Genomic DNA, 16,421 nt, shown 5'->3' with positions numbered 1-16,421 from the left:
GAATATTTTTATGCTTGAAGTGTTTATAATATAACGCGTTCGTTCAATTTAACTTTCAACGAAGCAATCAACAAACGAATTCGAAAGATTTCACTAGCATACTCTGATGTTATCCAAGAAACTAAAAATAATAACATTTTACATAAATTTAGCCAAACAAAGGATAACATTCAAAACATGGGAAACCTTACGCTTTTCTTATGTTGTAATATTAATTTTCTCAAATTTACTTACGACTCACGACTTTTTAGAATTTATAAATTGCAGAAAACTCTTATGAATGTTAAAATCATAGCTAAATTTAAATAAAAATCATAAAAATTAAATTTTCAAAATAACAACACTGCTCAGACTGTATCGTAACATTCTATATCGTAACCGTATCGTGTTTGCGTTCATTCTGTATCGTAAACGTAACATAAGCGCGGAGATACACCAAAAATTTTCCATATTTTTTTCTTTTTTAAGAAACTTGTTATTGTTTACATTCACTCACCCATTTATAGTATACATAGAATGTTTTGAGTTTGAATGTTCAGGTTAAGTTTCGAGCTAGGCAACACTGTGCGGATTCGCCTGGATTGCTCGATTTGTATATTGACCCCGATTTTTACACTGATTATAATGTTGGTACCTTAAATTATAAGTAATTTTTCTTTGACTGACTTACAAAAGGTTTTCGCAGGTTTTCTCTCTTTATAATACAAATTCGGATTTATTAATTTCAAAAAGTCATCCAAGAAGGCTGTTAAAGTGTCTTTGTCTTCATATTTGGGTTTTAAATTACAAGATTATAAAGTCGAACGTTAAGCGTCGATTAAAAAATATTATACATTAATTCTGAAATTGCTTATTTTTAGTTTTCTATTCAGACAAACATTCAAAACCCTCACTATAAACTTCTAGGTTTACATAAACTTGCTTTTGTTTTAGTATTTCACTTTCTGTGATTCAGTTACTAAACTAAACTCAGCGGCGCGACAGCTCTAGAGGGCCAAGGCCTACTGTGCCCATCTCAGTTTTCTTGATCTTAGGCTCTGGGGTGCAGAAGCAGATGTTCCGGTCAGGTGGTCAGCCGAACATGGAACCCGCAGTGTTTAGTTCCCAAGCATGCCTGGTACTCATTTATCAACCCACTGAAGGGATGAAAGGTTGAGTCAACCTTGCCCGGCCCAAGGATCGAACCAGGGACTCGTGGCACGACAGCGCGGAGCGCTACCGCTCAGCCACCGGGCGTGATTCAGTCAGTACAGTTAAAACCTCGTTGATTTGTAATTGCATACAAAAAAAAAAATCGTGATGGAAACTTAAAATACTCTTTTTACTTCTTATACTGACTATACGAAATTTACAATTCAACTGTACTATATTTACAAATATTATGTAGTTGAAATACAATTATATTATGTTTCAAGCATTAGAATATACTACGAAAAAAGAGGTAATTTTTTTAAAATTTACCTTTGGAACAGATAATAATACCTTATAAGGAGATCGCTATCGTTGAAAGGGTAAGGATAGTTCCAGCCTTGAGATCCGAACTTCCTTCTTTCTGTAAGGACAGCGTGGAAATAACACAGAGTGAACAGTAAGTTCTTGAAATCGCTCTCTCGAGCACTGGAATCGAATGTTTCCTGTTAGAAATTAAAAAGGATTAGAAAACCTTATGGCAACAAATTATTATTATGCTAATAACCCCAAAACATACTGAAATTGGAAGGGCAATCAATTACACTTTAAAGATACGAGAAAATATGTATTTTAGTTTTTGTGTTAGTCAGGAGTGTTCTAAGAAAAAAATTACTAACACTAGGATCTTGTAAAAAAGGTTAAAAAAATATTGGAATGATAAAAAAGTTTTTTCTAATTGAAATTATACTTAAAGAAATTCAAAAGATAGTCTAAGATGAAATGACTTAAGCATTTTTAAGTTCTAGACGTGATAATAAGCCCAGGGAAGTGCAGAAAAATTGACTTTAAAATTTACATAAGAGTAAATATGCTTAAGCTCACGTCTCTGAAATGACCTAAATACCAAACCTGCGTCAACTGATTACCCCCAGCAACAAGACTCTAGCCTGTGATATATTATAACTGGCCTTGATATCATTGGAAGATTTACAAAGACATAAAAATTATTGAATTGATGAAGATCAACTGATTTTCCTCAGCCTTAAGAGTAACATAGTTGACTATGATTTCCTAGTCAACAACTACACTAATTCTAATTTGCAATTATTTTAAAATTTGCATCGTTATAAGAGATGCCTAAGCTCACTTCACTTAAGTAACTATACCTTCAAAATTGCATCAATCGGTTGCCAACAGCAACAAAACTCTAGTGCTTGAGACGTTGCAATGGGATACCTGCAAGTGACGTAGTATGTGTATCTCGATCAACGTTATGTTTCAATGTGTGATTACGTTAGCAACTATTCTTTCCATTCTATTTCGAGTAAGCCAAGCCCGTCAAGTATCAATTCTCTTAAGTGATACATTCTATATTCTTACACAAAGATTCTTTCATAAAGATTTCAATTTTTCACTATATATTTCTCACTTAACATAGAGGCAAACTTGAAGCCATGCAGAACATAAACAAACTTATTATGCATGGAAGTTGCCAGGAACACAAAAGAAATATATAATACAATTACAATAAAATACATAAACGAATAATAAATCTATGTTAAGTGAAAGACGTAGTCAAGAAAGAATTTTTCAATGAATTCGATGTGCGATACGGTACAGCATTTAATTAACTTCGTTAATTAACATTCTAACTTAAGCGAAGAAACTTAGCTGAACTTTAACTGGCCATTTTGCTTAGCAACGATCAGCTGGTGCTGACGTCATGAGTCATATGTGTGAGTATCCGTGATCATCTTCTTCTTGAAATGTAAGTACCCAATTGAAAAAAAATCTTGTTGTTTTTAGCACTTTAATGCAAAGACAATTGCTAAAGTGTTGGTCAATCGATCGATCCAGTTCAACTTTGGTGGTTGAAATTATCATTCACTAAATTATTTCTTACCTGAGAAAAGTTATCCAAAGCTTTATGAAGATTAGCTTGCATTCCTTTTGGGGGTTCATTTGTGATTTTCAAGCATGCTTCCAGCACACCGGGTGGCATGAAATCCGAATGTTCTTCTTCTTCAAGGGGATTTGCGCTCAGGAAGAGTCTGAATTCTGAGTGGACCTCACATTCATTTATCTCTTCGAATTTCTTCTCCAAGCAAAGAAGCCAGGCTTTCGCTAAATGAATATTCTGAAAAATTGAAGACGTTGTTAATTAGTCTCCAGTTTATACTTAAACTTATGATTTAATATTTTTAAGTGCAATATTGAATCTTAGAAGAAAAAAATCCATTGATTTATACCAAATTACTTTTGTATAAACCTATTCAACAAGATAACGAGTGGTTTATGCATATTTTATAATGATATGTTCTTTGAGAAATTGTTAATTCTAACCTGAAGTACAACCCAATGGCCGTTGCTCAGTCCGTCTGTCAGAGTCTGTTCCGCAACTGTTTCTTGGCCCTGACCAAGAGAAACGTTCTGGAAGTTCTTGAGATCTGACGAGAAACCACGTCTGATGCCACAAGCTTCAAGATCATGAAGTGGATCTACACCAGGACTCAGAATGAAGAGTATAGGAGTTTTGGCATTGCATTCATCCAAGATTTCCTCTAAATCGTTGCTTCGGCTATCGACAAATTCTGGGCCAAGAATTTCAGCCACAAAGTCCCTAAAAAGAGGAATTTAAAAAAAATTTTGATTGACAGTTTTCGTGTTTCCGAACGTTGGCATTATTTCTGGAAGAAAAATGTTTTGATTAACAACACAATTTACATTGTTTGAAACTGGCAATAGTATCTTTTATCATACTTTTTGCAACCTAAAGATGGTGTTATCTTGAACCACATTGTGTACAAACTCTATTTCCTTGACTTGGTTTCAAGTAAAACAAAAATACAAAACTTAGCCTAATACCTCATTGTTACTTTTTCAGTAAATTTATACGATATTATGGTTCAAACTTTGTTTATAGACAGTATGAGAGAGATTAATAACTCTCCTCAAGAAACGATAACAAGTTCAAAAGTTCAAAAACATTCTCAGATGTGATTTTCTTGAAAGACAATCATCAATTGGAGATTGGACAAGTTATGGCTAAGAGTGATGTTTCATACGTTTTTCATCAGCAACTCATTAAAATTAAGTTACCTGACGAGCAAAAGAAAGAGGCAAGTGAATTAAATCAAATGTAAAAAAACAAACAAACTAATACCTGATTGCGTATATGACTCTATCCGGTCTGAGACACTTAAGAATGCACAACTTGTGAAAGTTTGTAAATCTATTTTTCCATTCTTGGGGAAGCGCTTCTCTTTCTGGAAACTCAGAATCCAAAAATTTTCTCCAACGCTTTGGTGAGGCTTCCATATCACGATCGAGTCCTTGGAATTCGTCTAATGAAGCTAACGCCTTAAAAAATTTAAACAAAGAATCAATGAATAACATTTACTCAATATATACACATAATAAAATGAAGAATTTGTATGCCTGTATCTGTGACTGTATATCGATTTGCTGGTACACTTTTAGCACTAAAAATAAAACTATCAATATGAAGCTAAATGAGTATGTTTTCAAGCAAATTACGAAGCTCTATTGTTAATTTTTCAGAGGTATTTAACGAGCGATTTGTGTGAATTTTTCGACATGTCTGTACTACGACGCCCATCCTGTGCTAAAATATTTTCCATTTTTTTCCATCGTCAAGTTCAAACTTTTCCCATCAAAACTTGATGCATTTCATTTCATTCATCCATTTCATTTTTAAGGACGATTTTCTTCTACTTAAAAAATAATTTGAAAAACCCACTTTTTTGTCGTCTTTTCCCCCCCGAATTTTTTAAGTTATGCAATCAGTGAATCTATTAAGTTGTTAAAAAAGTTCTGCAGCATATTTGCAACATCCCTTGCTGAAGGATCTCGTTTATAGCAATAACGAATCAAAACCCGAAGTTCAGTTTTTCAAAATCATGTAGAGCTTGTGGATGAAAGTTTGAACTAAGAACATCAAGAAACAACAACACAAAAAGAAAATTCATAAAAGATGAAATTTTCGCAAGTGTTGCAGAACTTTTTCAACAACCTAATATAACAGATATTAACTTCGAATTTCAATAAACATAACAGGCTTCTTCCCCATTTCATTTAAGATTCGGAAGAAGAAAAATAAATAATGAGACTATTTTTAATTAATTTCTAAGCGGATAAGAAATTAAAAATTTCTGATTCCTTCGACAACCATTTCTTCTATTGATGCCAGATCATTTCGTTTTGATATTATCGTCTGCACATTAATATTCAATCATTACACTGGGGAACAATTTTTTTTTCGTTTTCTGTTGCATGAGATTGCTTAACGGATCTTAAGATGACTGGTTTTAAATCTGCAATAAATTTTTCTCTCCAAGCTACGGTTCTTTTTTAAAAATGGTACTTAGAGTCTATTTTTGTCGAAACATACAAGTTTAAAAGAGTTATATATAATAGGGGTCGCATAAATATTGCGACAAACTTCCAGAGAAGTTAGGGATCATTAGGATAAAAAGTGCCTTGGAATTAGAGCCCGAAAATGCCATCATAATAGAGAAGTGCCTCTTCGATGACGTTCTACGCACTATTAACCCTGATGACGTGCCCTAGTTCCCCTAGATGTTTGTCGCAATATTTATTCGATCCCCTATTTAAATATTACGTTTTTAAACTTCCACATTTTGACAAAAAATATATCAAAAATATCTTTTAAAAAAAATTGTAGCTTGGAGAAAGAAATCAATTGCTGATTTGAAATCAGCAATATAAAATCCCTTAAACTCTGTTAAAAAATCTCATGTAACAGAAGACAAAAGAAAATTGTACCTCAGTGTTATTAATCGATGGCAGTAACAAATCAACAAACATGTGTCTGTCGGTTATGAATCGTTGGCTGTAGTAAAATGTAACAGAGATACAGCATGGACATTTATGTTAGAAAAATCTTTGTAATTAATAATTAATAAATACAATTTTATTAATCAAAATCTCCTATATGTGTATCTTACTCTTATTGCTGCCCATGACTGATTACTCATAAACTCAACCGGACTTTCTAGAGTCGAATCCTCAATATTTTGATGAAGGAGAAATTCGGCTGCTTCTGCTGGAATCTGATTTTTCATCTGAAGAATCTAACAAATGAAAAAAATCTATAGGTTTCTAAACGTTAATAAGCTGTTTAATTAAAATTTTTAACACTTTGTTTAGGTAATTTAGGAGAAACAAAGTCAAGTCACAAAATTCATTCGCTTAAATAGACTAGTGTTTCTCAGTAATATGGAGTGTTTCAAAACTCATGCAAGATTAGAAGCTTGTAGTTGACCATTTGTGCACTAAAATGCTGCTAACGAAGGAAATAAGTCTACAGGAATCGTTGAGGTTAGTTAAATTTCTGCTTAACTTGATAAAACAACGTATTTCATGGTTCAGCGATATTTTGAATAATTCACTGGCCGAGTAATTTTTAATTTTGAAGATCAGAATTATGTTATTTAATAACATAATTCAGATAATGCTATTTAATAACATAAGACCTTTTTCTCTTGTTCTTCTTAAAATTTAATATTTATGCTCACGAGACCGCAGCCCTCATGCTTTGAATAAGGAAATTAAACGCTGTAAACAATAGTCAGCAAAATGGTCTAAAATTTCGGTAAAACTTGCGCTAGTAAAATCACGCAGGTCATTTGCTATTCAATAAACTAGTGGTCTCTAGGCCGGGATAGCCTGGTTGGTAGGGCACTGGGCCCATGTCCAAAAGTTCGTGGGTTCGATCCCAGCCGGCGGAAGACTTCCCGTGTAGTAAATGGTGACTGATGCATGTTAAATCTGTGGAGTCGCAAATTCCTCCATATTCCCATAACAAATCAATGCCACGGGGGGTACTTATCCAGGAGTTTCCTTGGCTGCTGAATTGGTTCAAAATTACAAGGCTACGGAGTTGAACATCAGTAGTCGTAAACCCAAAATTGGGTCGGCTGTTCAACGACGGATATAAAATATTAAAAAAAAGACAGTGGTCTACAAACCTAATATTTTTATTAAGTGTGCATGACTTTCCATGGACGACAGGTTAACCGGGAGCTGAGAGATGTCACCTAAAGCTGCACCAATACCAAGCATTTAATAGTATTCTATTTTGAAGGCACGCCCAAATACTATCAAATTAAAATTATTAAATCAAAACAATATAAAATATAGACAATCAGCGTTCTTAGTAGACAGCTGCAAAATTATCAAAAATTGACCGATTTGGGGTGATAAAAATGCTAGGGAGCACTGCCATAACAATCCTATTGACGAATCAGTAAAAAATTCTCATCTTTTTTACAGTAAAAATCAGTTCTTTTAAGCAAAATTCTTTCCTTTGGGAATTTCGGAGTATCCTATGCACATTTTGTTTTCCTTTGAGAAAAAAAAGCACTTATGCTGGAAAAATAACTAACTAATCCAGTCTAATTTTAAATATATTTAGATTTCTATGCATATTAGTCGAACGTCTAAACAACGTTTTATGCTTCTGAAAAACTTTATACACATTTTTAAATAAAATACATAGTTAGATTTTTTCATCACTTTTAATTTATTCGTTTACTGAAATATAATTGTTACCTGGAACGTTAAGTGGGTGGCCAGTACAATCTTATGGTTTTCAAACAAACCTCTGCTGACATACCGGAAAATAGATAATGTGACATCTTGAACGAGAAGTCTCACTCTCGCAGCTACAGCTTCTGTGTGGGCGCATTTATCTATGGCCTTATGAAATACTTCTTTGATGGACTGAAAGAAGAAAGCATTCGACATGAGCACAATCCAAATTTAGAAAAGGGACTTTTTTTAAATCTGGAAGCACAACCATACAGTATAAGTGCAATTTTAATTTTTATGTATAATATAATTCCCAACTTCAGATTTCAAAATCTGAAATCAATCAAATTCCAATCACTAATTAAATAATTCCTTTTTCTGCTTTTGGAATTATTATTTTGTTTTCAAATGATGAAACGACGAATTTAATTTCTTCTTGATTTATGTTGAGAATACACTGTTGAAATTATTAGCCCTAATAGCGGGCAAGTTAAATCTTTCTTACATTTGAGGTAGGTAGGTACTTTATTTACGTCGCACTAGAGCTGCACAATGAGCTATTGGTAACTGTCTGGGAAACACCCCTGAGGATGATCCGAAAACATGCCATCAATATTCTGATCCTCAGCAGAGGGGAACTCTCCCCACTTTAGTAGCCTGACAACCTGTGCACGAAGTCGAGCACTTTGTGGTAGAACAGTTTAACGAGGAGCGATACCACGCGCCTTCGGTCCCTTTGGAGGCTGATCAAAGTGGTCACCCACCTACTCACTGACTGCAGCAAGTCATGCTTCACTTCGTGATCTACTGGGAACAGTGTCTTTGCGATCAGTCCACGGTCGGACTTCTTACATTTTATTATTCGATATTATAAATGAACGAAATTATCATCATGCCGAAATCATTACCCTCAATATATATTAAGAATAATGATCAGAAATGGAGTGAATAAAGTGTACATATTAGGCGCCTCAAATCAATGTTTATACGAAGAATGAGCGAAAATTCCATCTAAATCTGTCTAATCACACTACGGAATAAAGCATTAAACATTAAAACCTGTTTGATTGACGACAGAAGCAGAGAGGAGTTGAAAGATGATTGCTAGAAGCCCCTTTAAATTGTATCAGGAAATTAAACTAATTTTAAAATTTATACCACGCCTTCTTCACTTATGATTTCACAAATCTTAAAAGCGTTTTTTTTTCTCTGCTTAAAAATTAATTTACGATCTATAATGTAATATATTTTTTTGTACCACTCATGACAAGGATTCTAAAAATAAACATTATGTGGGAGGACTACTGAAATTCAGATGTTAACGATATAAATGAAGAACTTTTCTCTATCAGAAATAAGGAAAACGAATTGTTTATTGTTATTTTCCAACTCGATAATTTTTTAATTTGTTACTTAAAGCAGTTATATGATCATATGAATTAATTCAGAACCTGGAAAATAAATATAACTTACTCACATTTAATGCATACAAAGGTTTATTTTTTTCTACTTCCTGTATGTCCTATTTACAACTTTCCAAGATTTTGTACACATTTTCGTACTTTATTATGGATTTAAGATTAGCGGTAAAAAAAGGAGAAACTTATGAAGTCCATTATTTATGATGTTCAGTTGTTCGTTAAATTAGAAGTAGTCATGCGCAGAATTAATATGTACATTTAAAATTCAAGTGTTTCGTACTTTTAATTTGGACTTAGTATTATCTGCGAAAGGAAACATATATATGATATATAATAGCTTTAAAACTCAACTGTAGCGTTGTTGTACAAATAGTTACACAAAGAATCAATTTGAGCATTTAAAATTCCTGATGTTTTATTTTTTAACATAGGCTTAGTAATCAGCAAAAAGAGAAACCTATGATGTAATGTCAGTTTTAAATTTCAATCGGGACGTAATTGCCTAACCATGCACTGGATTTACGTAATCGCTTAAAGATTCCAAATTTATCACATTTTTAACATGGGATCGCAAAAAACGAAAAAACAATAAATTAAAACAAAACTTATGAGGGTAGTTAGCCTTGAAGTTAAAATGGGTACTTGCAACTCGAGAAGAAGGAAAAGACGTGATTTGGCCCAACCATGTGATTTAAATCAGATTTAACTGAATATGTAACGCGTAAGAGTCTAATCTGATTGGCTATAGAATAGACGCATGTCACGATGACGTCGCTTGAAGGTATCCAGTTATGGCGATTATGACGTTCTTTTATGAATAGACACAAGATGACTGTGATAACTTAAAATTTTTTTAACTATCTTCATTCTCACTTACTTTTAATGAGAAAAGGTACATGGGACTGAGTGTGGCAAGGTCTTGGATAACGAAATATACTAGAGAAGCACGAATGGCAACATCTCTGTACATTTCCCTTGCCTCATTAATGGAAGCCTCAGTCAAACTGCCTTCCGTGGCTTTTGCTTTTATTTCAGCAGCCGTCGCTTTAGTGGATTCCAGACTTTCAACCAGAGATACATCTCCGACCAGATTACCTTCTGCTTGAGATAATCGCGAGAGAAGACTTTCCTCCAGACTTTTCAAGGTGGTGGCGAATTCACTTTGTTCTTTAGTCAATCTTGCCTGCATTTTACAAATGAAGAAACGTTTTAAAATTTTATACTCAGCAGTTTTATTGAGATTAATTATAAAGCCATCGTGTTTACAATTTTTTCCCTTAAAGAGTCCGTTTTTTTGCAGCATTTTTTCAGAGCATTAAGGAAATAATTTTAAAGAAAATGCAAAATCTTTGTATCATTACTGCGGTACAATATGAATACCTCATAACATCATCATTTAATATTATATTATTTACAATAATATGGTTAAGATGATTGATGAATTATGGTGTTTGTTTGTATAAAAGCTTGTTTAAATAAATGCCAATATGTATTATTATATTGGCATTTATTTAAACAAGCTTTGGCAAACTGTCAGTTGTGACAGTACAAGATGCAGCGTCATTAAATTTTGAGAATGTGAAAAATTTGTGAATTTACTCCCAGCTCAGTTTTTGGATGTTTTTATTTTCCTACGAAATTTAACTTCAAATTTTCAGCACTAAATTTTAATTTTAACACATATTTAATTTTAATACATTTTTAATACCTATTTTAAATTTAAACACAGAGTTTCAAAACAGAATCAATTTGCTGTGGTTTCATACCACTAATAAAATCTCAAAGTAAATTTCGAATAAAAAATCCATTGAAAATTAAATAAAAGATTAAGCGATTAAAGGGATATTTTTACGAGCTTAATAATACTAATCTTTAAAAAAATGTTTCTCTACCTTTTAAAGTGTGCATCTAGTGAGGGAGATCCCGCGTCACACATTCTATGAAAAGATATGGTTAAATTATGTACGTTTTATAATTATATTTATCGATAATACACTGTGTAGTTAAAGCTCGTGGCAAGTACAGTGTTAAACCATCATACTTTTTTAAAATGCGATGCTCCACAGAAAATAAAATTGTACTCTAGTGTTATCATTGTTTTGCACTCCTTTTTTTTATCCTTATTTCATATCACTATTTTTCATTGTTTGCATTGTTTGTAACAAAATAAAATCTATCCACACTTCACCTTAGATTCTTCGAGATCTGGTCTTTCTTTAGAAACAACTTCCGCCAGTAGTTGATCAGCCAGCCCTTCAGCTGTTACACCGAAATTGATGACGGTTGTCTGAGCCTGAATTTCTGGTCCATATCGTGGATTGTTCAATTTCGTGTGAAGAATGAGCTGGAAATCTGGATTAAAAGGAATTTCTTTCGTTCCTAATTTAATTGCTCTGGAAAAAAATTGATCAAAATATTACATTGAAATGTTTATATGATGAATTTATATATATTTTTTGCGGACGTTCTAATTACAAGTAAAAATATATTTTGGGATTTTTTAATTATAAAAAACAGTCTAATAGTTAGTAAAAAACTATGTCAGATTCTCGGAATTATATTAGTTCTAAAATGGAAAATTCAAAAAATAATGATTAATTTTTTTCATTCAGAATCAAAAATTTATCAATAATGGATTTCAGATATTTTAATGATGAATTACTATTTTTCTTTGTTCTAAGTAACTGCAAATAAGAGCAGATTTGAAAAATTGTTTGGAAGTGAGCCATGTTTGGAAAAATTTACCTTTAACGTAAAAGGACTGTATTTGCTGTATTTCATAACAAAAAATTATTAAAATACTAAATATAACATTTTCATTTTATTTTGATTTAAATTAATACAAAATAATAAAAAAAGTATGAAAAAAATGGATTAATGAAAATTCTTCATCAAAGGGTTAAAGAAACATACGAATTTCTTATGTTCAAGCGGATATTGACTGTAGGGAATTAAAAATTAAAAAGAAAGAATTAATTTATATAAAACTTTAATTTTGAATTAAAGTAAAGCTTTCTCGTAACTGCCAGCTGTGAACCAGTTCATGGAGAAGTAAGGCTGAACAATTTAGTGGCAAATGTGACAGTGTGATCAGCATTGCGCACAATGCAGCCCATTGTGATAAGCATGTGGTGATACCACTTCCCAGATGTAGTACTCGTCGATATGAAATTGGATAGACTCCAAGCCTCTAGTGAGGATTGAATCCTAGTTGTTTCTTTTGTGCTATTTTGAAATAAAATTAATTTCAGATTTGCAAAATAAAGCTTTTAAGGAAATTAATTAAAATTTTCAACTGATAACAATTAAATTAAAAGAATGTAAGTGCGAATAAAACTGCCCTAACACAGTAACCCTGTATGAAAAGTAAATTATTTACTTTAAACGTAAAAGTAACTTTAAACGTACTTTCCTTTTTTCACAAAATTGCAGAATATCAGTGGAAATAAAAGTGGATCTATTTTCTCAGAAAGATTTTCCACTAGAACAGCTTTTCCAGATGTGACAGCTTCTTCTATTATATCTAAGTACCTGTAAGATTGCAATAAATTTCTTCTTATGCCAATCGATGTAAAATGTTTTAGAGAAGAGTTTAATTATACTATGAAAAAATACGAAATGCATACAAAAATACTGTACCTCCTTTCAAGCACTATACTCATAAAAACAATCTCTAGTTACAAAGTTGCTATAATAGCACACGTGACGTGTTACTACGTGAGATTATTTATAGTGTCATTCATTGACTGAATTTGGAGTCAAAATTTTAATCCCCTTAATTTTTTAAGATATTAATAAAAATATAGAGCATCATTGACTTCGTACGACACAAGATTATTTTAAAGGGGAAAATGAAGCAGAAACAGTCATGGTATTTCACTACCATTCAGATAAAAGTTTAGACTTTTAGTTTGTAAGGTGAAGTTACTGCGGGAAATAAGTGAACATGTAATCTGTTTCGGGGAAGATACAAAATATCCTCTACTAATATTGAGCTATATTTTATCCATTCTGAAAGCAAATACCTTGTGTTAAGTAAAGCAAACTTAGTTTCCTATTTAATGATAATCACTTTAATTTGTAATTTTAAAGGTGAATATAACAACTAATTATTGCAAACAAAACACTTAGATAAGTAGATCAAATTTTAAAATGTCGATCCGATATTATAAATATCTTACCCTTTTTGATCCGTTCTTACAATTAAAAGTTTATTTCCAAAAATGGTTTTTATCCAGGGAATTGCTCTGATTTGTGGATCAATGATGAGTGGCCAACGCCACAGCAAGAAACATGAATTGAAGAGAACTGCGTTCTCCACTGAAGTTTTGTCGCCAGGTAAGCCTAAATTTCGCCATCTTCCAACAACAGTCTCGTCTTCTAGTAACAAAGCTATGATTGGGCTTTCTGTCCCAGCTCTATCTATGCAATCCAAACCAACTGGTAGTTTATTCTGGAAATTAAACAATGGTGATTTAAGTTTTAAAAAAATATTAGCCCTCTTAATTCAGAAATTTGGGAGATTGAGGGTGATGAATCTGTCGTAGTTTCATTGGAGAAAAAAATGGGACTCCTTGCAAATGTCGCCGGCTTTTTGCAAAGCTCCAGGTTTATTGAAAAGGTCTTCAGAAATTTTTAATCTGTATGTTATTTTTTAAGTTCATTAAATCAGTTTCTATGATTTTAGGCAAGTTAGGAAACTGCGAAGAATTACTTACACTAAATTTGCTTACGCTTATTGAAATAAACCCTATTTAATAATTATAATAAAGCTTATTTAATAAAGTCTATTTATTATGAAACTTCACTACTGCCTCATATAAATTTGGTTAATTGAGCAATAGATGATGTATTTTCCAATAAGCTTGGATATCAATAAGATTAAAAATTGTGTGGCTGATTGTAAATTGCTAGGGACTTTTTACAACAAGCTTTGAGCATTGTAAAATGACGGAGTCTGTTTGAGAGTCTGATTACTTAATTAACTTTCGAAAAATGCGTTGAAATTTAATTGTGCATTTCAAAAGTGATAATTCTATTCATTGTATACTACATTTAATGTTTACGTATACAACAATACAGTGCACCAAAACTAGAATGTTTCATACCCAAGTGCAAAGAGATTACAGGATAAAGAGTTAGGTCTGATTGCGTAAGTCACGTAATTACCGCTCAAAGTAGACAATGAGATGTGGGACAAATTTTTAGATTTATAAAAAGAAAAAAATACGAAATTTTAAACCGTAATTACGCAACATTTACATAAAATGTTTATTGATATGTTGCTAAAATTATACCATTTTTTTAAAATCAATTTCGTGGAACAGCACATCCACTAAAAATGTTTGTGAAAATTAAACCTACATGCGTTACCAAATTAAACTCAAAAAAGGACGAAATCTCAGTATCAACCATGAATATAAGTGAGACTAACTGATATTTTCGTTAAGCGATATGAAATTTGAAAAAATACTCCAAGGTTAGATCGATGATAACAAAAGACTTTGCACCAGTGGCCTATTTATAATTGGGTACATTTTATGTCTATAAAGTTGTCATCACACTCTTGCTGTCGTAGTATACAAACCAAGTAGCTATGAGAACCTGGTACTTTTGCAATAAAAATGAACTCTCTCGGTTCGTTTTTATTGCTCGTTTACCTTGAATCAAAATAGACATTATAACTAGTAACTTTCCGTGTTATACATCAAATTGCTCTTCACTATTACTTTATTTTTAAATATCAAAAATTATACAATTTAATTTCTAAAATCATAACTAATTTATTTAATCAAATGTTTTCCAATTTGTTTTCAAACTTATAAACAGTGCAGTTAATTTCATAAGTTTAAAATAACACAAACGATATAGAGGAATAGAAACCTTATATTAATCTTCTGCAATTTTTTCCTTGATCTGATATTTTTTTACCATTTCAAAACCAAATTTTTAATTTATTAATGTTTTTTGAAAGAAATTAACCTAGCCGCAAAATATTACCAATCTAGCTGTAAAATGTTATTTAGGACTCACTAAAATACTCACTTCATTTAAAAAGGGAGTCCAGTACTCGTGTATAAGTTGTAATCTATACAGTTTAGTGAAAGGACCTAAATAGGCCACAAAAGCAGATGACAGAAGTACATCTCCCGGTAGAGTACTGTCAAGGCGTCTGAAATCGGTTGCTAATTCTGACCATCGCTGTCTCTCAGATGCTAATCCTCCCAGAAGTCGGTTGGCTAGGTGGATGCTAAAGTTAGTTTTTTCAGCCTCCGCTTCACACTTAGCTTTTGCTTCTCTGGCAGTTTCACACCTAGTTTGCAACTCTGCCAGACGAATTTCAGCTTCCTAAAAATATGTTATAAGCAATAGGGAAATTAGCAATAAGTTTCTCTCAATTAATAATTCAAAATTAATACAGTTTTTGTAAAACACTAACCGTGACTTTTTCTTGGATCCGAGCCAATTTTTCTTTCGCAACGTTGTATTCGGCATTAGTTTCAGCCAATGCTTTACGCTTTGGATCTACATCACAATATACCTTCAATAAATAAGTGAATGAATGAAGATAAACTTTTGAATTACACAAAATTATTCGATAAAATAGTTAATGATTTATCTTATATGATTCATAAATAAGAAAGAAATATTTTAGCGCTTTGAATTCAAACCTAGAAGACAGAGTTACTAAAATAAACATTTGGGCAAACTTGCTTGACTCTGTTTGACTTTTTGAGTTTAACTAACTCGCATTCGTGTTATATGGATCGTTAACTGAATTTAAGCAGTAGCAGGATTTTAAAACTGTTATTGAATCTAGAAAAATTCCGGCGCAGTCGCATCCCCTTATTATGTTATGTTTTACGAGATGATGTGTGAACAGATTTCGAAAGACTTCTAGACTTAAATTTCTAAGAAATTTTATTATTTTGATTATATTTAGATTTATATACAATTTTACTATTCATAAGATTTTTTTTATTTCCGGAAGTCGAGAGCCACTAATGAATTTAAAGAAATTAACATTACGACCTAAATGAAGTATAAGGGTTGTCTTCAGTATCTTATGAATTCAGCTAAAGTTAAATGGCTTTTTTTAATTGAATTATAAATAGTTCAAGTAATATTATTAACATTATTTACAAGATGACGCCCGGTAGCTGAGTGGTAGCGCTTCGCTCTCCCGTGCCACAGGTCCTGGGTTCGATCCAAGGGCAAGGTTGACTCAGCCTTTCATCCCTTCAGTGGGTCGATAAATGAGAACCAAGCATGCTTGGGAACTAAATACTGGGGTTT

At 32.3% G+C, this 16,421-nt stretch overlaps 1 protein-coding gene across 1 annotated transcript in view; it reads right to left on the bottom strand.

Annotated features, from left to right (window-relative positions):
* The window catches only part of Dhc93AB (Dynein heavy chain at 93AB), a 115,076-nt gene that overhangs the window by 12,478 nt on the left and 86,177 nt on the right, over positions 1-16,421 (bottom strand). Inside the window, exons 45-56 of the mRNA XM_087156600.1 lie at positions 15,565-15,666; positions 15,171-15,473; positions 13,307-13,578; positions 12,534-12,656; positions 11,314-11,518; positions 10,003-10,308; positions 7,726-7,896; positions 6,120-6,245; positions 4,295-4,491; positions 3,475-3,751; positions 3,035-3,268; positions 1,483-1,634 (exon numbers count right to left, since the gene is read on the bottom strand). Of these exons, the coding sequence (XP_087012726.1) occupies positions 1,483-1,634; positions 3,035-3,268; positions 3,475-3,751; positions 4,295-4,491; positions 6,120-6,245; positions 7,726-7,896; positions 10,003-10,308; positions 11,314-11,518; positions 12,534-12,656; positions 13,307-13,578; positions 15,171-15,473; positions 15,565-15,666 (2,468 nt within the window). The remainder of the gene's footprint in view (positions 1-1,482; positions 1,635-3,034; positions 3,269-3,474; positions 3,752-4,294; positions 4,492-6,119; positions 6,246-7,725; positions 7,897-10,002; positions 10,309-11,313; positions 11,519-12,533; positions 12,657-13,306; positions 13,579-15,170; positions 15,474-15,564; positions 15,667-16,421) is intronic.

The sequence above is a fragment of the Parasteatoda tepidariorum genome, chromosome 2 (assembly GCF_982258835.1).
Source record: "Parasteatoda tepidariorum strain Cologne lab strain chromosome 2, Ptep-v5.0, whole genome shotgun sequence".
NCBI lineage: Eukaryota > Metazoa > Arthropoda > Arachnida > Araneae > Theridiidae > Parasteatoda > Parasteatoda tepidariorum.
This window is presented reverse-complemented; position numbering and strand designations above follow the sequence as displayed.